Source organism: Lepidothrix coronata, unplaced genomic scaffold (genome assembly GCF_001604755.1).
Source record: "Lepidothrix coronata isolate B3197 unplaced genomic scaffold, Lepidothrix_coronata-1.0 Scaffold176, whole genome shotgun sequence".
NCBI classification, from domain to species: Eukaryota; Metazoa; Chordata; class Aves; order Passeriformes; family Pipridae; genus Lepidothrix; species Lepidothrix coronata.
Window position 1 is genome coordinate 23,831 of NW_016690356.1, and position 25,293 is coordinate 49,123.

General features: G+C 51.8%; 1 protein-coding gene across 5 annotated transcripts in view; it reads right to left on the reverse strand.

Annotated features, from left to right (window-relative positions):
• Positions 1–5,520: 5,520 nt before the first annotated feature.
• Positions 5,521–25,293, reverse strand: part of GLCE (glucuronic acid epimerase) — a 35,888-nt gene continuing 16,115 nt past the window's right edge. For 4 of the 5 annotated variants that reach the window (XM_017830295.1, XM_017830291.1, XM_017830293.1 and 1 more), the window contains 3 exons: positions 16,800–17,341; positions 12,344–12,586; positions 5,521–9,331 (listed from right to left, as the gene is read on the reverse strand). In XM_017830295.1, coding sequence (XP_017685784.1) covers positions 8,307–9,331; positions 12,344–12,586; positions 16,800–17,328 — 1,797 coding nt within the window. In that variant the 5' untranslated portion in view covers positions 17,329–17,341 and the 3' untranslated portion in view covers positions 5,521–8,306. The remainder of the gene's footprint in view (positions 9,332–12,343; positions 12,587–16,799; positions 17,342–25,293) is intronic. The other variant, XR_001877264.1, reaches the window with a different exon arrangement.

Consider the following 25,293-nt stretch of genomic DNA (forward strand, 5'->3'; position numbering starts at 1 on the left):
TCTGGACAACAGGATCCTGGAGCAATCTATGATTTCCTTTTGCTGTGACACCAAGGAATGTTCCAGGTGCTCATGGCAGACCCACCACTCAGGAACCACCTCCAGGTTTTTAGAGCTCCTTCCAAAGCCACCATCCCTGATTCCAGCTCACCTTTTCCCAGCCACATCCCTGTTTTTCCCAGGGCTGCATTTCCCCTTTTCTCTGGTTTAAATCTCCTTTGAAAATGCAGCTGCTTTTTTAGGACTTGGCACCTTCTGCTGTCCCTGGAATGCTGATGGATTGCCTAAAACAGCCCGGGATTTGTCTGCAGTGGGAATTGGGTCTGCAGAGTCCCTAAGGGCATATTCCAGAGTTCTGATGGAATTTTAAAATGCCTTTCCAGCATCAGGCTTTCCCAAAATCTGCATTTTCCAGTGAAAGAGGAGCCTGGACTCCTGATCTGCAATTTTCAGGGAATCTGTTCAGGCTCCTTCCATCCTTTTTTCCCTGCCCTCGATTTTTCCTTCGTCACCCCATGGAGCAGCAATGAGTTTCTGTGGAAATTCCAGGGAAGAGGAGGAGGAGGAAGAGAAGGGATGCAGGGCCATTACAGTTGGAAACCTCATTCCATGCAGTTCCTTATGGAAAATTGAAGCTGGAAGCTGCTGGAAACTCCCCTTTCCCTGTGGGTATCCTGCCCTGCCAGTGTCTCCTGTCCAAGTGCACTTTGTTTGGGAAAAAAAATCTTTACATGGAATCATAAAATTCCTCTCCTCGGAATAAAGGAGAATCAGAGCAAAGCAGCTGTGGGGGAATTTCTAATGCAGATTTTTCAGGATAAAGGAATTCCTGTCTTGTTCCCATTCCCAAGTATCATTATTAGTAAAACCACATTAAAATAAGCTGTAACATTCCCTCCTGTGATGCCCTAAAATACTGGGAGTTGGGAATTCAGAGCAAGCCATGACTTCTGTTGGAATATAAGAGCATGTGAAGTGTCAGATTTGAGTGTGTCCAGTTTTCCTTGGCTCCTGAAGACTCTGGATCAGGGAAAACCCAAAATGTTGTGTGTTTAGCTGGGCTTGGAAAGAGCTGGTGTGTCAAATCATGGAATCATGGAATTGTTACGGTTGGAAAAGACTTTTCCATCATCCAATCCAACCAGGAACCCACCTTTAAATGGAATTTTGTAACTTCTTCATGGTCCACCAGGCTGGGAAGGGCTGTGGGGAGGCAACTTTGGGGTCTGGAACAGGTTGGGAAAGTGAGACGTGTTGGGATAACGGGGCAGGATCTGCCAGGGAAAATTTCTTTTCCCTGCAAAGGAAAACAGGCAGCAGGGAGGATCTGGATGGGCTGGAACCTCCTCGTGCCTCCTTTGGAAAGCAGGAGTATCACACTGGGAAGGAGGAATTCCATAAGGAATTGAAGTGGTGCTGCCTGGGCTGGGCAGTGCTGGATTGTCCCTTGGAGAAGGTGTGAATCCATGGAAAAGCTCAGAGGAGTGACAGGTGAGCAGGAAAAGTTTCTGCTACGGGAGAAAGCAGGGAAATGATCCATGAGGATTGTTCCTGGAGAAGGCCAGGAAGGCTGCAGGGAACAGGAGCCTTCAGAGGGAGAATTTTGTCCTGAAGGAGAAACCAGGAATTGGCTTAAATGGCAGGAGGGAGCTGGGTCAGGAAAGCAGGAAAAGCTGTTGGATTCTGGAGATGGGCAGATGCTGAACCGGGAGCTCCAGGGAGAATCCAGGGCTGGGAATTCCGTGGGCACAGGCTGGGAATTCTGTGGGCACAGGCTGGGGGAGCACTGCTTGGTGCTGGCAGTGCCAGAGCTTCCAAAGGGCTTTTCTGTCCCTTTTCCCATCGTTCTGTACCCAGAATCCGTCCCGGATCAGGGCTGGGATTTGATTTCCTGTCAAAACTGTCACAGACTGAAGTGGCACTTCATAAAATCCTGGAATGGTTTGGGTTGGAAGGGACCTTAAAGCCCATCCAGTGTCACCCCCTGCCATGGGCAGGGACACCTCCCACTATTCCAGGTTGCTCCAACCTGGCCTTGGACACTTCCAAGGATCCAGGGGCAGCATTCACTAAAACTGCAGCTCCAGGGAGTCTCAGCTAAACTCTGGAATTATTTGGGATGTGTGTGTGTGTGTGAAATGCTAATGAGTCCCTTTTGAAAGCAGCAAATGCCAAGCAGCTCCAAGGCCATTATTTGCTTTATCTTTGCATAAATTCCTCAATGCTGAGAGGAATCTTGGACGTGTTATTTAAGCTTTGGACTGGAATTCCCAAATCCTTACACTGCTCATTTGCTGATTATGTTCCTGATGGATCCAGGAGATCTCCTGAAGGCACTTAAAAGGGAGTTGGACCCAGTGTGGTGATGGAAAGGCACAGCCCCAAGGGTGGGAATTTTGGGGTGGGAAGGCAGCAAAGAGAAAACCTGGAGCCGAAGACTGAAGCGAGGGAGTCACTGCAAGAGGAGCTGGAGCAGATCAGAGACACCCTCAAGTCATCCCTCCCTTCCACAGCTCCACTCATTGATCCCAAACCTAAAAACAGTGGGAAAGACAAATGTCTGGAAAGACAAAAAAGCCTAAATGTGATTTTTGGGAGGATTGACATGAGAGAGAGGGGGGAAAAAAGGAAAATATTCCTTTATTTCTCCTCCCAGATTTCCTCCTGCAGCCTCAAATCCCACAGGGTGTCACAGAGGAATCCCTGGGAATGTTCCAGGCCGGGTTGGATGGGGTTTGGAGCAACCTGGGATAGTGGAAGGTGAGAACTTTTAGTCCCACCCTGAAATAATTTCCAGTGGTGAAAATTAAGCCATGGAGATTAAATAAACACCCAGGGCTGGAAATGCAGAATTCCTGTCAGGCTGAAATTTTTATTTTCGTGTCAAGCTCGTTTTCTGATGATGTTTAATTAGCCCTGAATCTTCCTGACATCAGTGTTTTTGAATTAAAGAAAAAAAAAATAATTAATTATTTCCACAATTAATTACAGGGAATTAATTCCATGGCTTCACCTGGCTGTGGACGCTGATTTTTTTTTTTTCTCCCTGACAGAACTCCAGGAAAAATGCCATAAGTTTATTGGAATGCCTTTTATGCCATTCCTGGCCTAAATTAAAGCTGTTTTTAACAGGAGGTAATAGCTGTGGTTAGATCAGATGAGGTTCAAGATAATTGATGCTCTAAAGATCCCTGGAGTGGAAAGATAGATCCTATTAATGGCTGAAAAATTCACTCTGTTTGTAGGGATCTGAATGGAGCAGGAACAGAACGAGGCCTGGATTATATAAAGTTGAGTTTAAGGCTTGATGTGGAGCTCAGGTTTGTTCCCGACTGGAATAGGGCTGTTCCCTCTCCTCCTGTCCCTTGTTCCCTGGGAGCAGAGCCCGACCCCCCCCCCGGCTCCTCCCTCCTGTCAGGGGGTTGCAGAGCCAGAAGGTCCCCCCTGAAGCCCCCAAATATCCATCNTGCAGGGATGGGCCAGGGATGAGCCAGGGATGCAGGGATGGGTGGAGGATGCAGGGATGGGCCAGGGATGAGCCAGGGATGCAGGGATGGGTGGATGGTGCTGGAGAAGCCGATGTTTCCTGCTGGGTTCATAAAGAGCCCTTTTGCTGGGATGAGGAAAGCCAGGCTGTCCCAGGCACCACAAGGAGGACAATTCCATCACAGTTCCTCCTTGGAGCTGCATCCTGGATAACCAGGTGCCTCTGGATCACCCCCAGCTCCCGCAGTGTTGGCACAAAAGGAGGATTTGCTGTGCTGTGCCCTGGGCACGTCCATTCCCAGGGGGACTGTCACTGACTGATCCCCCCACGGTCCCCAACCCACAGGATTTCAGGAAGAGCAGGGAGAAAACACTCCCTCTGTGCCCACCCCACACTTTTGGCACCGAGTGTGTGTTTTGAACCCTCTCCAGGCTTTTTTCCTCCCAAAGCAGAGCCCAGGATGTGGATTGACTCCAGGTGCCCCCTCACCTGCCTGGGTTTCTGGGCTGCATCAGAGCTGGAAAGGTTGGAATTCTGCTGCTGGGATGGCAGAGAGCCGGGAAAAGCTTTGAAATTACTCTGGATCGTTTGGTATGATCACGGACACAGTCTCAGCAATAATCCCAGGAGCAGCTCTGCCAGAGCCACGGGGGACAGGGATTATCCCGAGTCCTTCGACCTCCTGCCCGAGGCAGGACCTTCCTCCCAGCCCTGGGAAACCTCCTGATTCCCAAACCAGCACTTGGAAAGGCTGTGCCAGCCCCTGGTGCCTCCCAGGGAATCACAAAATCACAAGTGGGAAAAGCCCTTAAAGATCATCAAATCCAAGCATCCCCCAGCACTGCCAAGGCCACCCCTGGACCGTGTCCCCAAGTGCCACATCCACACGTCCTTTAAAACACTTTGTGCAACGAGTGACAGTCCAGTTTCAAACCAGTGGAAACTTCCCAGCACCGAGGGGTTGAAGCCCAGTGGAAAATCCTCTTTTTTGCAGGAAAAGGGGACTGGAGCCGCAGCCCAGCCCCGGGAGCAGGATGTCCTGGGGGCTGGACACAACAGACCGGCCAAGAACTCCTGCTGGGATTTGTCCCTGGGGCCAAAGCCCTTGGATGGGGAAGCTCTGCCAGCCTGGGAGAGCCTGGGGAAGAGATTAAGGAGAGAAGCAGCTATTTAACATTCCAGAAGCACAAGGCATCCATGGGATGATCAGTCACTCCAGGCAGATGGGAAATGTGGCTCCTTCCACCAGGAACTGAGCAGCAAACACCCAAATCCATCACCAAGCAACAGACTTAAATCCACTTCTATTTTCAATCCCTGTGTTTTAACGAACTGCTAAGGAATGGAAATCAATATTCTCACCCGAGGAGTGGGAGAATCCTGGAGTGGTTTCTTTTGGATCTTAAAGTTGATCTTGATCCCATCTCACCCTCTGCCATGGGCAGGGACACCTTCCACTGTCCCAGGTTGCTCCAAGGCCCGTCCAAGCCTGGCCTTGGACACTTCCAGGGATCCAGGGGCAGTCACAGCTTCTCTGCCCAACCTGTGCCAGGACCTCCCTACCCTCCCAGCCAGGAATTCCTTCCCAATATCCTATCTGTCCCTGCCCTCTGGCAGTGGGAAGCCATTCCTGTGTCCTGTCCCTCCATCCCTTGTCCCCAGTCCCTCTCCAGCTCTCCTGGAGCCCCTTTAGGCCCTGCAAGGGGCTCTCAGGTCTCCCTGGAGCTTTAAGAGTCCTGAATTTCTTACTTTACCAACCATTTTTGTTCAGGTGTTTTTAGTGACCAGTCAATTAAAACTATGATTTAACAAACCCCATGAAACTCAAACCAAAGCAGATTCAGCAGAAATCACTCCCACCAGGAACCCACCTCGTGACCTTCACCCCAGCAGACAGAGAACATCGATTTGTGCTTCTTACCTCAAACCAGCAAATCAGTGAAAAAATGAGTTATTTTCCACCTTCCTCAGAATCCAAACCTCCCCAAAGCCACCAGGGGGGGGGTGGCTGAGAAGAAGAAGACACCCCGTGCTTGCCTTAAGATAAAAAAATTTATTTTACAGTCTTATAAAGCAGCTTTTACACGAAGCACAAACGCTGACCCATTTTCACGTCGTATAGAAACATAGAGGAACCTCTTCCTGCTGCAAAAAACTCAGGTTTGGCTGAATAGAAAACTAACTGTGCACATTGTGCTTGAACTGCAAAGGCTGTACAGCTTTACAAAGGACCACCCTGCCCAGAGCATCCTGTAAACAAGTTATTGCATATTTACCACACGGGGAGAGCCCGCCCGGCCACGGCGGCGCAGCGAGAACCCGGCAAACCAAAGCCCCACGAGGAGGGGGGTGGGAAGAGCAGCTTCCTGGGAATGGCAGCTTCCAGGGAATGGTAGCTTCCAGGGAATGGCAGCTTCCAGGGAATGGTAGCTTCCAGGGAATGGCAGCTTCCAGGGAATGGCACCTGCCCACTGGGAGGGTTGTGCTTGTGTCACTGGTCGGGGGGATCCGCGAGCGCGACGCCTCTGATGGCGTCCAGGGACGGCAAATCCCGCGGGAGGATTCGCTGGATCCGGGGCTCCGAGAGCTCGGATCGGAGTCTGGAGTCTGAGGGCTCAGTGCCAAAGATCTGTGTGTCGGTTTGGAGAGTGAAAATCAACAAAAAACCCCAAAAAAAGTCAAAATGGATTTGGTGGAGGTTTGGGCGCCGCTGGCGTTGGTGCCGTGTCCGATGATCCTCTGCCACCGCACAACTCAACTGAGGGAATGCCAGGAGAAACTCCACACGGATTCTCCACGGTCCTACCACCTCTGGTGGGGCATCCTTGGAGCTCCACCAGTGCTAAGGCCAAGAAAATGCAATGGGATGTTAAGGATCAGGTGGTGGGACAAGACCGATGGTGCTGGCACGGCCAGCTCGCGCTTCCGAGCCGGATCAGCCACGCTCCAATCCTGGAATTGGATGTAATTAGGGAAAAAAAAAACAACAAAAATTGGAAATTGTGGCCTCCATAAGGCACCAAAACCATCTCTCGAGCAGCACCCAAAGGGTGTCTCCAGATTCCCCAACTCCCAAACGGGGACAGGGTGGAGGGAAGAAGCAGGAGGGAGATGTCGCAGGAAGGACCAGTTTTTTGGGGGGGAAGCACATTTTTAGGGTGGTTTTGTGTGCGCACAGATATGTAACAAAAATCACCTCTGCTACCTTTGGTATTGAAATTCCTCCTCCACCCCCACGTCCCACACGGATCCGTGTGGTGGGAGCATGGGCTGGAACATCAAGTAATTCAAAAGTTGCTTCAAATCTCTGCCAGAAATCCCAAAAAGCATCAAAAAAATCAAAGCAATGCTCAAATGCAGATGGATGTTGTCCTTGTGCCCGGCCTCCCTGGGGTTTGGGTGAACACCTGAAGCCCCACCTCCATGGACAGCATGGAATGGGAGCAGTGGGAGCCCCACAGTCAATCCGTGTCCTCTCCGGGAGTTTGGGGTCAGAGCAAACCTCAGCCATGGGTTGGTTTGACTCCTCTGGATCACCCCAGACACCTCAGAGTAATGTGGGTGTAAAGGACTGGGAAATGGGAAGAATCCACCTGGTTTCTTCTCCATTCCAGTGTGTGGGTTGGGATGTGTGGGTTGGGATGTGCACAGGGACCACTGGTCACTTGGCAGAGCCACAAAGGCAAATCACACCCAAGAAGCCACTGCTGGAGGTGTAATGACCCCTTACACTGTAAGACAGTGAATCATGGAATCCTGGAATGGTTTGGGATGGAAAGACCTTAAAGCTCATCCAGTTCCAACCCAGCGACACCTTCCACTAGCCCAGGTTGCTCCAAGCCCTGTCCAACCTGGCCTTGGACACTTCCAAGGGGATGGGGCAGCCACAACCTCTCAGGAATTAAAGCCCAGGCAGAGCTGCAGAGCCCTCTGAGGTAACTTCAATTTCTAAAATGCTTGATGGATCGAGCAGGTTAAAAATTAAAATCACCTCAGGAAAACCTTAATGAACCCCAACCGAATTTCCTGAGCGACTCGGGACGAGCTCCACGTCCCGCTCAGCAACTCGCCATGAGTGTCCCCAAAAAGAAGCGGCCAAAGCTCAGAGAAACCTCTCAGAGGGAATCACAAAACCCAAGACAGGACATCAGGCTCCAGAGGAGGGATCCAAGCTCTGAGGTGACACCAGTGAGGGGTGATGGTGAACCTGGGGGTGATGAGGCTCAGGCTCCGGGGGCCCCGCGAGCCTCACCGAGTTGTGCTTACGTGGCGCCGGCCGCGCGTCCTCCGCCCACACGTCTGGGGAGAAACCCTCCAGCTAAAGGATCTCCAGCCAGAGGACTGGGGAAAAACTTAAAAAGGTGTGTTTGTCACCCCGAGAAAAGAATTCCTATTAAAAAACACCCCCGCCTTTAAAAGATACACTGTGCACTACCCAGGCTACGAGTGAAGTCACATCGACGGCGTCACACCACAGGAGCTGTTCCCACAGAGACACATAGACTCAGTTTAAGAGGCCACGGATTAACTCTTCAGGCGAGGCCTGCGGGACTTTCGAGACCTCTATGGCTTCTGCAAACATTTTCCTGCAAAAAGGAAAACTAAAACCCGACAAAACCCAGCCTCAGACTCAGGAGCACGGGGGGGTTTCGCTTGGCGGAGCGCAGGGGACGGGTGACGCTCCCCGGCCCCACCGCTCGGACCCAAAGGTTCCCACCCTGGAATGCAGTGATTTCAGGAGAGCAGTTCTAAGGATCACTTCTTCGAACGGGCCGTAGAGAAGCGGGGCCGTCACCCGGCCGGCGGCTTTGGTGGCAGCTCAGTTGTGCTTGGCCCGCCCGCCCCGCAGGTAACTCTTCCACCTCTTGACGAACTCCTTGAAGATGGGCGAGTCGTCGATGGTGCTGAGGAGCTGCAGCTGGTTGATGTGGGTGGTGTGGTAGTCCCAGCGGGCCAGGTTGGGCGCCGTGCCCAGCATGAAGTGGCGCAGGTCGTAGATGGTGCCCGAGCCGGTGTCGTAGAGCGGCAGCATGGCCTTGAGGGACTCCATGCCGCGCTCGTAGAGCAGCCGCGCCTCCCGGCCCAGCTTCTCGCCCGCCGTCTCCTTCAGGTCGTAGAGCCCGATGAGGGAGTACATGAAGCCGTTGAGCACGAAGGAGCTGGGGGACGTGGGGTACTCCTCGTACCAGTCGTGCCGGTTCATGAACACGGCCTTGACCCCGCGCTGCTCCGCCGGCAGCTTGTAGGGCGCGGTGGCCCTGAGGGCCGCGCCCAGGAAGGCCGCGTCCCGCGTCAGCAGGTAGGCCCGCACCAGCGTGGACATGGCCTGGCCCTGCGCCATGGCCGAGTACCACCCCGGCTCCAGGGATTTGAAGCCCTCCCCCAGCTTCCTGGTCACCATGATGGGCCACCCGCCCCGCTCGTCCTGGTTCCTCACCAGCCAGTCGCTGGCGGCGAAGAAGGCGGCCATGTGCGCCGTGGCCGAGATGGTGACGTTGTCCAGGAAGCCCCTGCCCTTGGCCACCAGCCGGACCACCCGCTTGGGCATGATCTTGGTCTGCTTGACGGCCTTGGTGTTGGAGAGCCCCACGCCCTTGCGCAGGTCGGTGAGCAGGTCCCTGGTCAGGGTGCTCCAGCTGGTGCGCGCCCCGATGCCGTAGTAGATGTCCCTGTCGCGGAAGGCGATGAGCTGCGTGTTGGACACGTAGTGCACCGTGAACAGCTGGTTCTTCTCTGTCGTCTCCAGCACCACCGAAATGCTGCCGTTGGTCACGAACTTGAGGTCGAAGGAGATGATGAAGTCCCGGGTGTTCCCCAGTTGCAGGGACACCCCCTCGCTGGTGTCTGCGAACAAACCCGACAGCTCAGCGCCCCACAGCTGGGCAGGGCAGCTCCCCCGGGGAACCACCCCCTCCCCAGGCAGGAGCCCAAAGCTTTCAGGGCAGCCCATCAATAATTCAGTCGTTTCTGGGCTGTTGCACATTATTTAATTAAGCATAAAAGTAAATCTGGGAGCGAAGGGGAGAACCTGTTTGTGCCTCCCATTAAAGGGCTGCGGCAGTGCCAGGGGCTCCATCCAGCGTTTTATGGGATGTTTCTGGTACCTCATGGATGGAGGGGAGCCATGACCCAGCAGCACCCAGGGTTGGGGACAGGCCACCAGCCTGGCAGGGCACAGGGCCCCTCCTGGAATGGGGTGGGCTGGAAGGGACCCTAAAGCTCGTCTCAAACCACCCTGCCACGGGCAGGAACACCTTCCCCTAGAGCAGCACCTTTCCTCCAGGATGGGGCACAGCAAGAACTGAGATGCTCCCTGATTTTCCTCTGCTGTAACTCAATAATAAACCAACAACCACCCTTTTGTTCCCAAATTAAAACCTCCCTTGGCACAACGACACCAAAACCCGGCGCTGCTGCAGCCTCACATTCCTGAATAAAGCTCTGCTTTCAGCAAAGGGAAAAAAAACCAGGAATGCCAGAAGCAGGTATTTAGGATCCTCCTGGGACTGTTTCTGGGATTTTTTTCTTTCCCAACCTGACAGAGCCAAAACCCGATTAGTTTAATGGGGGGAAAAACCAAGGAATAAAGATGAGTGCGTTAAAATATTTCTTAACCTCTGCATTGGCAAAACTCAGCTTAATTTTAAGCTATAAATTAAATAAAGCTCCCAGGCACTGCCACAGAATAAAATCCAGTGTTCTCTGGATTTGAAAATATCAACTTCTCCCACAAAACCTACAGCGGGAGATCAAAAGGATAATTAATTTGGAAGGCTGAGAGCAAATCCTGGAGGTTTGAATGCACAGAGGGATGATGAACACTTACAGAGTGTCACATCAAATTAAGGGCTTTCCATGGGATAAAACTCTCCTGGAAAAGGCCATTGTTTCCTTATTTCTGCTCTGGGATGTGGGAAATACCCCGGACACGTTTCTCCGTGCAACCAGCACGTCATGGGCAGCTTTTCCTGCCTCCCAAACTAATCCCTGGAATTTTAAAACACCTCCTGTACAGGCTCTGTTGTCCAGTCCCAATTTTTTTGACTGAATGTCATGTTTTCCAAGCTTTTCAAGGAAAAGCTGGGAGTTTTAAGCTCAGCCTCTGCTCTGAGAGAAGGAACCGAGCGCTTTGGGCCACCACGTTTTGCTCCTGTGGAAAAAAACCTAATTAACCTCCCCCCTCTCACAGTGCCTGTCAAGTGAGTTTTATGGTTCCTTGTAAATAAATTATAACAAAGAGAATTAGAAAAGAGGGAGGAAAAAGAGTTTGGAGAAGCAAGGAACTAAAGGCTGCTCGTGGCTGCTGTGCCTTAAGCATCCATAAATCCATTACTTAGGGCCTGCTCAGAGGAGTGGATGCATATCCATATCCATGGATTACCCAGCCATCAATAAAGGATGAGGAGAGAACACAGCCCAGACCTTTTATCCTCCCCTCTCCCTGTATTTATCCACTACAAAGACACAAAAGTGTTGGACAACCTTTTCCCGGGAGCCCCAGGGCCGAGGTGCCAACAGAAAATTACTTCATTGTCCTTGGAAGTAATGGACTCATTAATTCCAGTGGGTATTGATTGAGGGAAAATACATTAGGGCCTTATTAATGAGCCTGGCCTGGCACAAGGGGAACTCTTGGATTAAATAATGGGTTTCCCTCCTAAATACCAAACAGAACAGGGGGAATCAGGGAGGTGGCAGCAAAATGTGGTGAAGGGAACAACTGGGAGACCCCAAAACACTCTTCTTCTTTCTCTAAGGCAATTTTAGGGTGTGTCAGGGAGGTTTGGGATGGATACTGGGAGCAGGTTCTTCCCCCAGAGGGTGTCTGGGCACTACACAGGCTCCCCAGGGCAGAGGGCACAGCCCCAAGGAGGGTTTGGACAACACTCTCGGGCACAGGGAGGGATTTTGGGGTGTCCTCAGGGACTTAATTCTTGAGGTGCCTTCCAACTCAATATATTCTGTAATTCTACCTGGGTTTAGGCAGAATTAAGACCCTAAATTTTACAAGCACAGTTGTATCCCAGTGAGAGAGAGCTCCCGGTCCTGCCCGTGCTCCGGGCTGGAAACAGCCCTTCTGTGCCACCTGTCCCATCCCCTGGCACACCCCACACGCTCCCACCTCCTCCTGCAGCTGCTATTTTGGGACAGGAGCTGGAAGGTTTGGGAAATGTGACTCCTCATCCCCTCCATGAGCACATCCAGCCTTTGGGTTGGAATAGAACAGGGTTGGAAGCCAGTGGGGGGGAGAAAACAGGGAAAACTCCAGAGGGACAGGAATCAGGGCCTTGGATGAGGTGATCTCCAGAGGCCCTGAGGGGTTGAGGGAAGGGGGGTGAGCTCTCAGGTGAGGTGGATGGGGAATGGAGGACGGGGGATGAAGGATGGGGAATCAAGGATGGGGAATGAAAAGGATAGGAAATGAAAAGGATAGGGATGAAGGATGGGGGATGAAGGATGGGGGATGAAGGATGGGGAAAGAAGGATAAGGAATGAAGGACAGGAAAAGAAGGATGGGGAATGAAGGATAGGGGATGAAGGATAGGGGATGAAGGATAGGGGATGAAGGATAGGGGATGAAGGATGGGGAATCAAGGATGGGGAATCAAGGATGGGGAATCAAGGATGGGGAATCAAAGATAGGGGACAAAGGACAGGGAATGAAAAGGATGGGGAATGAAAAGGACGGGGAATCAAAAGGATGGGGAATAAAGGATAGAGAATCAAGGATGGGGAATGAAGGATGGGAATGAAGGGTAAATGAAAACAAACACATGAATCCCAAGAAGTTAAGGCTCCTCTGGCACAGCATGTTCAAATGAACAGGTTACCTGTGACACCTTCAGGACAACCCACCTGGAGCAGAGAACTGTTTGACCCCGGTGAGCTTGGCTTTGTCCCACACCGTGGTCAGGGAGCAGCCCTTGGGCACGGCCCAGTCCCCGGCCCTGCCCCTGTCCTTGTCCTCGGCTGTCTCATAAACCTCCACGTGCGGCGGCTTCTCCGTCAGGTTCTTGCTGTAGTGGCTCAGCCCGTACTGGGCGATCTGGATGGGGTAGAAGTAGCCCTGGGGCCCCCACTGGGTGGAGAGGGGAACTCCTGGGGGAGGAAGGAGAAGGAGCAGTGGTCAGCACCTTGCCAAAACCCACAGGGCTGGAGCTCTGCTGAGTCCTCCTGCAGAGCCAGCACTGCTTCCCCTGCACACACGGGGCGTGGAGGGGTCACCATCTCAGTCCTGGTCAGGGACTGAACTGTTCCCTTTGCCACCAAGATCCATAACTAGTTCAAACTCAGCACTTTGGAGTGGCAGAGGAATCCTTATCATGGGCTTCCCTACATTCACAGACTCATGGAATGGTTTGGGCTGGAAGGGACCTTCAAGCTCATCCCATTCCATCCCCTGCCACGGGCAGGGACACCTCCCACTAGCCCAGGTTGCTCCAACCTGGCCTTGGACACTTCCAGGGATCCAGGGGCAGCCACAGCTTCTCTGGGAATTCTATTCCAGGGCCTCCCCACCCTCACAGTCAAGAATCCCTTCCCAATATCCCATCTATCCCTGCCCTCTGGTACTGGGAAGCCATTCCCTGGGTCTTGTCCCTCCCTCCCTTGTCCCCAGTCCCTCTCCAGCTCTCCTGGAGCCCCTTTAGGCCCTGAAAGGGTCTCTCAGGTCTCCCTGGAGCCTTCTCTTCTCCAGGTGAACCCCCCCAGCTCTCCCAGCCTGGCTCCATCCTCCTTCCATTGTCACTGGAGCCTCCCACTTATCTCAAAACACATTTTCCAAGCCTGAACAGATTTTTCCCCCCTGCTCCTGAGAGCAGTTAATCCCCAAACGCTTTTCCATCCCCGCAATCCCTTTAACGTCAGTAAATCTTTGCAAATTAAGTGCATCTGTTATTGGGAGATTTTTCTAAGAGTTATTTGCTGCTCAGAGAGCGATTTACCCTCAGCCACAAATCCCTCCCATTACCCAGCTCTCCTGGGAGTGTTCCTGCCTGGAGTGGTGCCTGCAGGAGCCAGCAGGCTCTCCAAGAAGGATTTGCCCTAATTCCACCCCGCAAAGCTGTCCCTTGTCTTCATCCCAGCCTTCCCTGGGATTGTCCCAAAAGCCTGTGGCCTCACAAAGGTCTCTCCCTTAGTTTGGGCTTTGGGTGATTTTAGATCTAAAAGAACCCCCTGGAGGCACCTCAGAGGAATCAGGCAGGAAAATCTCAGAGTTCATCATCTGCACCCTGATTTATGGGTTTTTAATGGGATTTTACGGGTTTTCACAGGAAAACCCTTGGGAGGAGCTCAGTGTGGCATAAAACTGCCACCCTCCATCAGCATCCTTGGGATGCACCTGCAGAAATCCCTGCAGAGCTCTACCTGCCCTTCCCAGCTCCCAGGATTTGGGTGGAAAACCCAGGAAGTGGGAACAAGCTGCGTGGGGGAGCCTCATTTGCACATGTTCCTCCAGAAACAAACAAAGGATATTTAAAGTATGGTTAAATCCTAAAGTCCTGAATTTTCTGTGGAACAAATTCCCGACCTCTAAATACAAATCCAAAGTGGGAACAGATCACCAGGTCCTTCCTGCAGCAAACCAAGGACGTTTGGCACTGAAAGGGGAAAATCAAGTTGGCACTTGCACCATTTCCCCCTTGGCAACGTCAGGCTCAGGAACCAATTTGTTCTTCAGGGTGGAACAGTGAAAAGATGACTTAAATTAAATATAAAAAGATATATTTTCATTGTTTTCATACATTTGTTGGTGCTAATGATTATCACTGATGGGATAAACCATCCCAGGAAGGTTTGAATATTCCATCTTATGTGAGCCCCTGGAGGCTCATTAATGCTGAGCATTTCCAGTTAAAGGGACATTCCCGGGGAGTGAAAGATGGAAAAAAAGAAGGAAATTTGCTATAAAAGCTTCACTTGATATTCATCCAACCTGACAGGGTGAAATTCTGCAGGACACAGGATGGAACAACCCCTTGGGAGAGAGAGGAGAGAACACAGAACATGAAGGAATGGTTTGAGTTGGAAGGGAATTAAAACCCATCCCATCCCACCCCCTGCCACGGGCAGGGACACCTTCCCCTATCCCAGGCTGCTCCAAGCCCCATCCAGCCTGGCCTGGGACACTTCCAGGGATGGGGCAGCCACAGCCTCTGGAACGAGGATGAAAGTTAAAGGAATAATCTCACAGGACTGTGAGAACTTCCAGGGCTGGGATAGTGCAAAGTAAGAGCCTAAAGGTGTCTGAGAACCTGGTTTAATATTAAAATCCCTTCCCGACAAAGGTGGAAAGAGAATCGGGATTGTTCACCTGGAGAAAAGGATCCAGGGAGACCTGAGAGCCCCTTCCAGGGCCTAAAGGGGCTCCAGGAGAGCTGGAGAGGGACTGGGGACAAGGGATGGAGGGACAGGACACAGGGAATGGCTTCCCAGTGCCAGAGGGCAGGGAGAGATGGGAGATTGGGAAGGAATTCCTGGCTGGGAGGGTGGGGAGGCCCTGGAATGGAATTCCCAGAGAAGCTGTGGCTGCCCCTGGATCCCTGGAAGTGTCCAAGGCCAGGCTGGACGGGGCTTGGAGCAAACTGGGCTAGTGGGAGGTGTCCCTGCCCATGGCAGAGAGTTGGATGGATGGGCTTTGAGGTCCCTCCCACCCAAACCATTCTGGGAATCTGGGATCCTCCCATCCTCTTTGCTGCATTCCCAGAGCTCTGTTGCCTTCCCCACCCAGGCTCTGCCACCACATTTAAATCACAGGCTGCAAACCCCCAACATTCCTGGACAACCAACCCCATTATCCAGTGTTCAACTCCCTGGAGCCTCAAGGGCTGAGCAGGGAGCAGCTCCACAGGCCCCTGGTGTTCCCGAGGCTGCTGTTCCCAACCCACCTCCTCATCCCTCCTTCCCAGGTGTAACGAGGACGAGAGTTAAAAAATAACAATAAAAATGTGAGAATAGCCTCAAACTCCCTCCCCAAAATTCCATATCCTACATATCTCCTCATGTGAACCTTCCCAGCCAATTAACTCCCAGGCCCAGCAGCTCCTGCCGTGTCCGTGTGCCGGGAAGAGCTGGAATCCACACCCCGGGAACAGCACCAGAGGCAGGAGAATTAATGGGTTTTATTCCTTAAGTGAAAGTTGGTCTTTAATTTATGAGGGGTCACGGTGGCACACTCTGTAAGTGCTTCACAAAGTCATTAATTTTTTAATGGGAAGCCAAGAAGAATTTTCTGCCATCAAATCTCCGCCGAGCCGTGGGAGGACCCCGAGGGTTAATTAGTGATGGCTCAAATTGGGAAGGTTTGACTGCATCTCCCTGTTATCCAGGGATAATCCAGGGGCTGGAGAGCTGCTTGACCCTTGGGCTGTTCTCCAAAACCTCCTCCCACGGATTTAACCCCCAAAATTAAGGTGCCTGAGAGCAGCTAGGTTGTTCCAGAGGTGCCAGAAGCGCTCAGCCCATGGATTTATCCGTGTCCACAGGGAAGCAGGAGCCTCCTCAGAAACCAAGGCCAGGCTTGCTGGCCTTCTAAAATGATTTTAAAATTTAATTCTGAATTTAAATTTTAAAGTAACTTTTTTACTCTGTAGTTTTATTTTTTCTTTTTTTAAAAAATATAATATTTTAACTCTTCATATCATAAAATAATCGTGGCTCCCTGAGAGACTCAAGTGTCAACAGCGATGCCAAACCCTGGCAGCAGCACTGCCAGAGCAGTGTCCCAGCACCTCTGGAGCTCACTGCAACTGGGAAAACTGGGAATCATCATGGAATCACTGAATGGGTTGGGCTGGAAGGGGCCTTAAAGCCCATCCAGTGCCACCCGTGCCATGGGCAGGGACACCTTCCACTAGCCCAGGTTGCTCCAGGTTCATCCAACCTGGCCTTGGACACTTCCAGGGATGGGCTGACACTTCCCTATGGAGCTGGGAAGACTTGGCATGAGGTTGCCCAGAGAAGCTGTGGCTGCCCCTGGATCCCTGGAAGCGTCCAAGGCCAGGTTGGATGGGGCTTGGAGTGACCTGGGATAGGGGAAGGTGTCCCTGCCCATGGCAGGGGGTGGAATGGGATGAGCTTTAAAACTCCTTCCACCCGAGTCTAGGATTGATTCTCTGATCCTCTCCAACCTTTTCACTGGACACCAACATTTCCCTCACAGTTTTCCCTTCTCCACCCTCACGTTCCCCCCTCACACTTTGCACCGAATCACCCCAGGCTGTTCTCCCACCAACCCAAACCCTGGATGGCCTCGCAGAGCAAATCCCAAGCAGCGTTTCCACACCAAAGGAGAAGAAAACACTCCACCCACCTTCAACCCCGCTGATGCACTTGACCCTGTCACGGACCTCGACGTTGTAGCCCTCGAAGGACATGAAGACCCCGTCGGGGTGGTAGGGAGCCCGCTGTGTGTATACTTTGGAGTAGCTATGAGAGAATTCAAACCTGTCATAACCATCGTACTGAGCAATTTTCCCATAAACCTCAAAGTATTTCTCTACCCAGCTGAAGGGCAGGAACACCTCGTTGCCCTCCCTCCTGCCCTTCACGGTGTGCTCCTCGTTGATCACACAGTCAATCTCCTCGTACTTGGGCGCGGGGGCCCTGCCTGCCCCGGCCACGGGGGGGGCTTTCTGCTGCTCCTGGGGGGAGGTCTCCTCACTGTGCTGCCTGGGCTCGTCCTCGGCCATCCCGCGGCGCTCCAGCCCCGGCGGGATCCGCGGGAAGGGGCCGGAGGTGTCCGAGGAGCAGCGGTTCCACAGCAGCACCATCACCAGCGTGAACAGGGCACAGATGACGATCAGAGTCTTGTAGTTGACCCGAGCTGCCAAGCAACGCATATTCACACCATACCTGCAACACAGCGGGCACAGCGTGAGGGGGGCACAGGGCAGCTCCTGGGGGAGCATTTCCAACAGGAACATCACCCCTCGTGCTCCTGGGGGAGCCTTTCCAACAGGAACATCACCCCACGTGCTCCTGGGGGAGCCTTTCCAACAGCAACATCACCCCACGTGCTCCTGGGGGAGCCTTTCCAACAGCAACATCACCCCACGTGCTCCTGGGGGAGCCTTTCCAACAGGAACATCACCCCTCGTGCTCCTGGTGGAGCATCTCCAGTGGGAAAAGCACCCCTGGTGCTACTGGTGGAACATCTCCAGCAGGAACATCACCCCTCATGCTCCTAGTGGAGCATCTCCAGCAGGAAAAGCACCCTTGTGCTCCTGGTGGAGCATCTCCAACAGGAACATCACCCCTTGTGCTCCTGGTGGAACATCTCCAGCAGGAACATCACCCCACACACTCCTGGTGGAGCCTTTCCAACAGGAACATCACCCCTCGTGCTCCTAGTGGAGCCTCTCCAATGGGAAAAGCACCCCAGGTGCTCCTGGTGGAGCCTTTCCACAGGAACATCACCCCTCATGTTCCTGGTGGATCCTTTCCAACAGGAACATCACCCCACGTGCTCCTAGTGGAGCCTCTCCAATGGGAAAAGCACCCCATGTGTTCCTGGTGGAGCCTTTCCAATGGGAACATCACCTCCAACACCCTCCTGACAGCAATTCCCAGTAATTCCATGTAATTCCCACAGTTAATTCCCGCATTAATCATGATTTACCTCCCAGGAAGTGCTGGACACACATTCCCTGCAAACCACAGCGTCCACCAGGAGATCCATCAGCAATTCCCTCATTCTCTGCTCCCCTGACAGCTCCAATCTCTGGGAAGCCCCAACCCTCCCAGTTTTGCCTCACTGATGTTCCCAGTTTATTATTGGCACATCCCACTCCCAACCCTATTCCCAAGGGATACTTTCATCACCTTTTGCCTTCCCTGTGCAAAGAGCAGAGTTTAAGGGAGTAACAGAGCACAGAAAGAAATAAAATCCCAATTAAATTTGAAGAATTGGCTAAAAATGCCTCATTTTTCCTGCTTAGAAATCCCTGGCACTTATTTCCCAGGAAGGAACAACCAAAGGCAGTTTCTCCATCACAGAATTCATATTTTCAGTGGAATTCTGCAGCTTCACCAAGTGATTGTTTCTAAAGAGAATGTCCTGGACGAGGGATTTTGCCAGGGAATCTTGAACCTTGGATGAAATTGCTCCCACAAGGATTTTCACTGAGGAAAAACCACTGAAAATATCGCATTTAAATAATATATTTCTATATATTACCAAAAAATCAGTAGAGCTTGAACCTCAATGTCAGGAAATGCAAGGGAACAATGGAAAGTTTTCCATATTTTCCATAAATCCTGAAGAGCACAGGGAGGGTGGAGGCCACGGAATGGGCACCTCTGGGAGCCTGGGTGTGATCCCATTTTGGGAATATCGCTTTCTAAGGATCAGGATGTTCAATATTCCCACCAGGGGAGGGTGTCCAAGCTGCAGGAATGGGAACAGAGGAGATCCAGGAGATCCCTGTCCCTGTGCCTCCTTCTCCTGAGCCTTCAAACCAAGCCCTGTCTGGCACCTCATCCTGCAAATAAGTCTGTCCCAGCAGAGCTGATGTTTAGACTCTGGAATTAGCCCTGGAAAATGTGTTTGGAACCTCCTGCTCCTTGATTTTCTGCTGTTCAGGGATCACTGGAGCAGCACTGGGGAGACCAAAGGAACCCCCAAATCCTGGGTTTATTCAAGTCCAGCCCAAAGGCTGAGCTGGATTTTACACCAGGAACTTAAAACTGGTTTTTAGAACATGGCCAGGAATACACAGAGGCCTGAAATAAAGTCTTTTACTTTTTTTTATCCCAATTTTTTTTTACCTTTTACCTTTTTAATCCCAATTTTTTTTACCTTTTACCTTTTTAATCCCTAATTTTTTACCTTTTTTTCTCTCCCAACTTCCAGAGCTGATGCCCAGGAGGAGCAGAACAGAACGAGAAGTGACAGAAAAGCTCCTTGAGGACAAACTGTGAATTATATTTGAATCCCTGACAGTGAATTATTGAAGTCCAGGAGGTGATTAATATTAAATATCGAATAAACAACAGAAAATCACCAGTCCAAGGGCAGAGCAACTGCTGAGCAGGGAAAACGCTGCCAGGGAATTCTCCCTTGGGGTCAGCGAAGAGCAAAGAGGATTCCTGGAAAAAGGTGGAATAATTCTGTGTTCTTACCTCCCAGAGCCTTTGGTTCCCTGCTCCCAACAAACCTGGGATGAACATCTCCAATACCTGGAATGCCAACACAGAACCCACAAAATCCTCGTTGATAAAACGGAATTTGGGGTTGATCCCTCAAAGCAGCTTTTCTTTGGGGGGAACAGAATTCCCGAATATTTCAGTTTCTTCTTCAGGTTCAGGTTAAAATCTGGAGGATCCACATGTTCCATTGGGAAGGTCACGTCCAAGTGGAAGAGTTTTGCCAGTTAAATCCCACAAACTTCATCCCCAAAGCCAGCGGGAAACGCAGGCAGTGAAATCCTCCTGCGGTGCCAAATTCCTTGTTTTGGTGACATTTTTACAGTAATCCCTGCTTGAAAAATAAATTCCTGTTTTCCAAGCGTTCTACTCCAAGTTTTTAAGGATCAGGGACCACTCCAGGACTTGGAGGATCCAGAGAGCAGCAGCAGGGACGGATCCACACCATTCCCTGTGTCCCCTTGCAGGCCATTCCACATCCCTACGGACACACTCTCTGCTCCAGGGCTTGGGGCTGAAACCCAGTTGGTAAAATCTGACAAATTCGGGAGTTTGTTGATTTTTTGGGTTGGCTTTTTTCCTTTTTTAAGGGGTATTTCTGTCATTTCCTGGAGCACTTGATCTAATTCCAGCCCCGTCTACCGGAGGTTGAAGTGGTTCATCCTTACTAAGGGTATCCAGGAATCCCCTCCAGGAATCCCTTTTTTTCAAGAGGCAGTAATTGTGTTGAAATAAGCAAAAAAAAAAAAAGTTATTTCTTTGTGCTGCACAATGTTTCAAAACAGTTAATGGAGGGTGGAGGGCACAGTAATGGCTCTTTTCAGTTTGTCCAACAGCTGAAATTTGAAGCTTGAAAGTTCCTTTTACTGTGGCCAAAAAAAGAGTCTGGATCCATCCTGTGACTCTGGGCTTGAAAATTTAGGTTAAATCACAATTATCTTAAAAAAATAAAAAAAAAGTCTCCAACTCTCTTCCACAGCAAGTTTCCCTTCTGCAGCTCAACCTCAAGACACGGGAATTCAACCCCGAGGAAGGAAAGAGCCTCAGAAACAAGGGGGGAAAGGTTTTCCTCCACCTGGATATCCTGGAACGTAGGAAATGGAAGTCAGGAGGCGGTTCCCAAAGCTCCACATTTTTCCCACTGGTCCATCTCTGGCCTTCAAACCTCTTCTGCCTCGGCCTTCCGGGCTGGAGATGCCACCAACCTGTTCCGCGGGGATTTTTGGGAGCGTAGGAGTCGGGTCCTGCCGCCTCCTTGGAACTGGGAGAGGGCCCACTGCGGTTCCGTGGGATGAGGGGGGTTTGGATGTTGGGCTGCACTCGGGGGGTGATGTTTTCCTGGCAGGATTGGGTTCCCAGGGCAGAATTCCACACTCCAGCCCACGCTCCAGCCCCGATCCCTCGCAGGGATCCGCAGGCACAGCTGCTCCCGGGCTGCAAAGGGAGATGAACCGACTCCAAACCACCTGGAATCACTACAGAGTCAGAAGAAGAGGGTTGTGTAACTTCCATTTGGACAGAGGAGGCCTTGGATAACGTTCCTGTGCAGGAGGGAGCTCTGCCAACATGCCAAATCCTCAGTTTTTTATGGAAGCTGAGCAGCTTCCCGAGGTTTGCCCAGTCCCTCCCTCCCACCTCCCTGTGGGCAGGAACTCAGCTCCAGCTGAGTCCCAGCAGGAAAACCAGCCCTTAAACCCCACAAACTGCCCCAAAGACCCCTGTTCTTCCTATGGCAGAATCCTGGGATGGGTTGGGTTGGAAGGACCCTCCAGCTCATCCCATTCCAGCCCTGCCACGGGCAGGACCTGCCCCTGCTCACTCCAGGCCCCATCCAACACGCTGGCAAGGAATTCTCCAGGATAATCCTCCTCCCTAAAAGCCTGGCACCCCCAGGACTGGGAACCTGGTGCTGAACCTCCTCCTCTGCTTTTTGAAAATCCCATTTCATGGAAAGGTGGGTAACGGGGGATACAAACCCCTGGCTCTGCAGCCCCAGCCGTTCCCCAGGGAGCAGCACTCAGGGATGCTCTGCCCTTTTTCCCAGGCATGCAGCAGTTTATTTTAGGCAAATCCATCCAGCAGCACAAACCCTCCAGGAAATCAGCAGAGATTGTTTAATCCTTGACTCTTCAGCTCCATTTGCTGCAGACTTTTCCTTGGCTCCCGACTTGCCACGACGGAGCCGTGGCCGTGGAACGGAGCAGCTTCATCCAACTGCAGCTGAAGCACCTTTGCTTCCTGACTTTCCTCTGCTCCATCTCCCAAACCCCCAGGTTTTTTCTCCTTGTCTCTTCTTGCATCTCATTTTCCAGGAATGAACCTGCAGGAATTTCCCTGTGACTTCAGGACACTCCGAGTGCCCCCTTTTAACTCAGCAAAGCGTCCTTGGAAAACAGGGACATTTTCCCAGAAGCTGCACAACATAAATCCACAGAATCCCGAGATTCACCTACTAATTCTCCTGGAATTCCATTGATGAAATGTTAATAGGAACAAGCAGGAGAGAAGCTCCAACATTCAGCTGTTTTCCTGCAAAAAGAGGCCACGATTCCCTCTGTCGTTCCTGGTTTCAGGTAACAGGGAATGATTTGTGAGGGATGTGGGGTCTTTGATCACTGCTGTGAGCCTGAATTTAATGGATTATAAACTGCCAAGCTCTCCCATGTCACTAAATAATGGATAAATATGGAGATGTATTCACACAAACACAGGGATAATGCACTGGGAGAGCAAGGTAGAACCAGCAGGAAAATATCCTTTTCTTTTCCCAAACAAATTGAATTGTTACTAATTTCTCCATCAATTCCTGCTGCCAAAACCCCTCGGGTTTGTGGTTTCCCTGTTTTTCCTCTGCAGGAGCAGGAGTGGATTTTTATACCGAGATAAACATCCCAATTCCAGCGCTGCCTCCTCCTCTCCCCCACAAAGGTGGGAGCAAGGAACGCTTCAAAGGGAGGAGGGATAAACAGGAAGGATGAAATAAGGCAGCTATTTTGGGCAGAAGCAAAGCAAACTTCCAGAAGCATTGTGAATAGCATAAACTTTAAGTAAATCCAATGGAACTCACAATTCCCTCATTAGGAAGTATCTCCAAATCCTACCTTGCAACCAAAACCAACCCAAGGCAACCCCAAATCCTCTCAGGAGCATTCTGAAAGATGAACCCAATTCCAAGGATCACAGAATCCTGGAATGGCTTGGATTGGAAGGGAACTTAAAGCCGATCCTGCCTCACCCCCTGCCCTGGGCAGGGACACCTTCCACTGTCCCAGGTTGCTCCAAGTTCATCCAGCCTGGTCTTCCTTCCAGAACCTTCCTGGTTCTCCTGCTTCCAGCCCTGCCTGGCTCGTGTTCCCCATGGATCCCCCGGGGCTGTGTGGGCTGACATTCCCTGGGCTCAGTCTCCTCAGACACTGGAGTTTCCCTCTCTGTGCTCAGTGGAGAGGGAAATCAGGTCCTGCTGCTTCCAAATCCTCCCTCCTGACCCTCCTGTCTGTGGGAGCAGCTGAGCCAAGAGGCTCCTCAGGGAGCTCCAACAGGGCACCCATCCAGGGAACCTGCATCCAGCGGGGATGTTCCTTCAGCCTGTGGACTGCTGGAGGCTTCAATTGAACATTTAAAGAGTCTATTGCATTTTTGGTAAAAACATCTTCATTTTGGTGAAAGCTCTTCCTCCAGAGAGCCAAAACCACTCAGATCTTACACTGCTTCAAATTTAACCTCTCCAGTGATCTGCAGAATAATGAGGTGGTGATGGGCAAATCCCAGCCCTGGATGAACCTGGAGCAACCTGGGCTAGTGGAAGGAGTTCCTGGGGGTGAAACAAGATCGTCCTTAAGCTCCCAACCCAACCCATTCCATGATTCCACGATCTCCCAGCACGTTATTTAACACATATTTAATATCTCCTGTGCCTTTTTATGCTGCCTCTTACTCATTTTATCCCAATTTATACCCTCAAAGCACTGATAGATGTGGCTCCAAGAGCAGAATTCCCTCCCAGGTGGGTTCTTTGGGGGGGAATTTTTTTTCCTTTCAGCGACTGGCACCGGCCCTGCCAAAAAACCCTTTCCGAGCCCCAGCTGGGAACGAAACCCCGACAATGGATTTGCTGATGATCCCGTTTCCCTGCCCACATACAGCAGGATCCATTGCCTCGTGCAGGATAAAGCCATTCCTGGCAGTTCTGGGCTGCAGAGCTGCTGAAAAGCAAAAGGAAAGAGGCTTTTCCCAGTCAACATTTTCAGCACAACCATCAGCAGCGTTGGGGGTGGAGTGCCCAGCTCAGCAATTCCAGGCTCTGCATTCCAAGCTCCCACAGATGCAAAGGGGGGGGGGGGTGTTGACTTCCCGTGGTTTCCAGGGAAAGTGGTACCTGGAAACTTCCTGGAGAATCCCAGAATCCTGGGATGGATCGGGTGGGAAGGGACCGTAAAGGGCACCTGGTTCCACAGGGGGTGTGAGCTCTTCCCTCCTTGTTTTCAGGGAAGATGGTGCTGGAGCCAAAGACTCACAGAATCCTGGGATGGGTGGAGTGGGAAGGGACCTTAAAGCTCATCCAGTCCCACCCCCAGGGACACCTCCCACTATCCCAGGTTGCTCCAACTTGACCTCGGACACTTCCAGGGATCCAGGGGCAGCCACAGCTTCTCTGGGCAACCTAAGCCAGGGCCTCCCCACCCTCCCAGCCAGGAATTCCTTCCCAACATCCCACCTATCCTTGCCCTCTGGCAGCGGGAAGCCATTCCCCCTTTTCCTGTCCCTCCAGGCCCTTGTCCAAAGTCCCTCTTTCCTTACCCAAGTCCTCCCTCACTCCTGTAGCCACCTCTGTGCTAGCAGCCATGGAACACTCTGGAATTCCAGCTTCCCAGGATGCAGTGCATGGAACACCTGCAGAATTCCTGCTTTTGCCAGCCAGGAGCTCCAAACCCAGCCAGAGGGAAAAACACCACCTTGGGGAAACTGCTCCCACAGCTCCCACATTCCTCAGGGAGGACATGGAAGCTCTTCCAGCCTCCAGCTGGTTCCTGGGCCTCTTCCACAGGGATTTATCCTCAGAGAGGCTCTGCCAAAGTGGGAATGGCGGGAAGAGAAAGGAGGATTTGAAGTGCAGGACACCTGGAGCATCGGGGCAGGAATTCCCAACATCCCTGGCACCTCCTGAAGCAGGAGGTGGGCACGGAGCAGCCCCTGGGTCACTGCGGGTTTCCCAGAGGGACTTGTTAGTTCAGTTAATTATTAACTGATCCCAAAGCCTTCCTGCCAAGTCCTTTTGGAAAAAAAAATGATAAAAAAATTCAGGAATGTCACCTTCTGGGAAGGACACGGGCAGCAAACCAGGTTTTGGCTGCAGGGGCAGGGCTTTGGTGGTGGCAGGGCAGGGCCAGGGGGCTGGCACAGCCCATAATATCCCCCCAGGGCAGGAAAAGCCCTGGCATCCAATGGCACCACGGGGGTTTTAGGGAGAAAGGCTGGATTTCCCGGGAAAAATTCCCAGTTTTTCCCAGAGCAAAGAATTCCCCCCCCTCCCTAAAGGCTGAACATTCCCAGCTCCAGGTTAATGTTTGACAGGGAATGGCCAGGCTGGGCTTGCTTAGGTCTGCCCAATTCCTCAGCCTCTGGAGCTTGGAATCCAACCTGGAATCCAACCTGGAATCCAA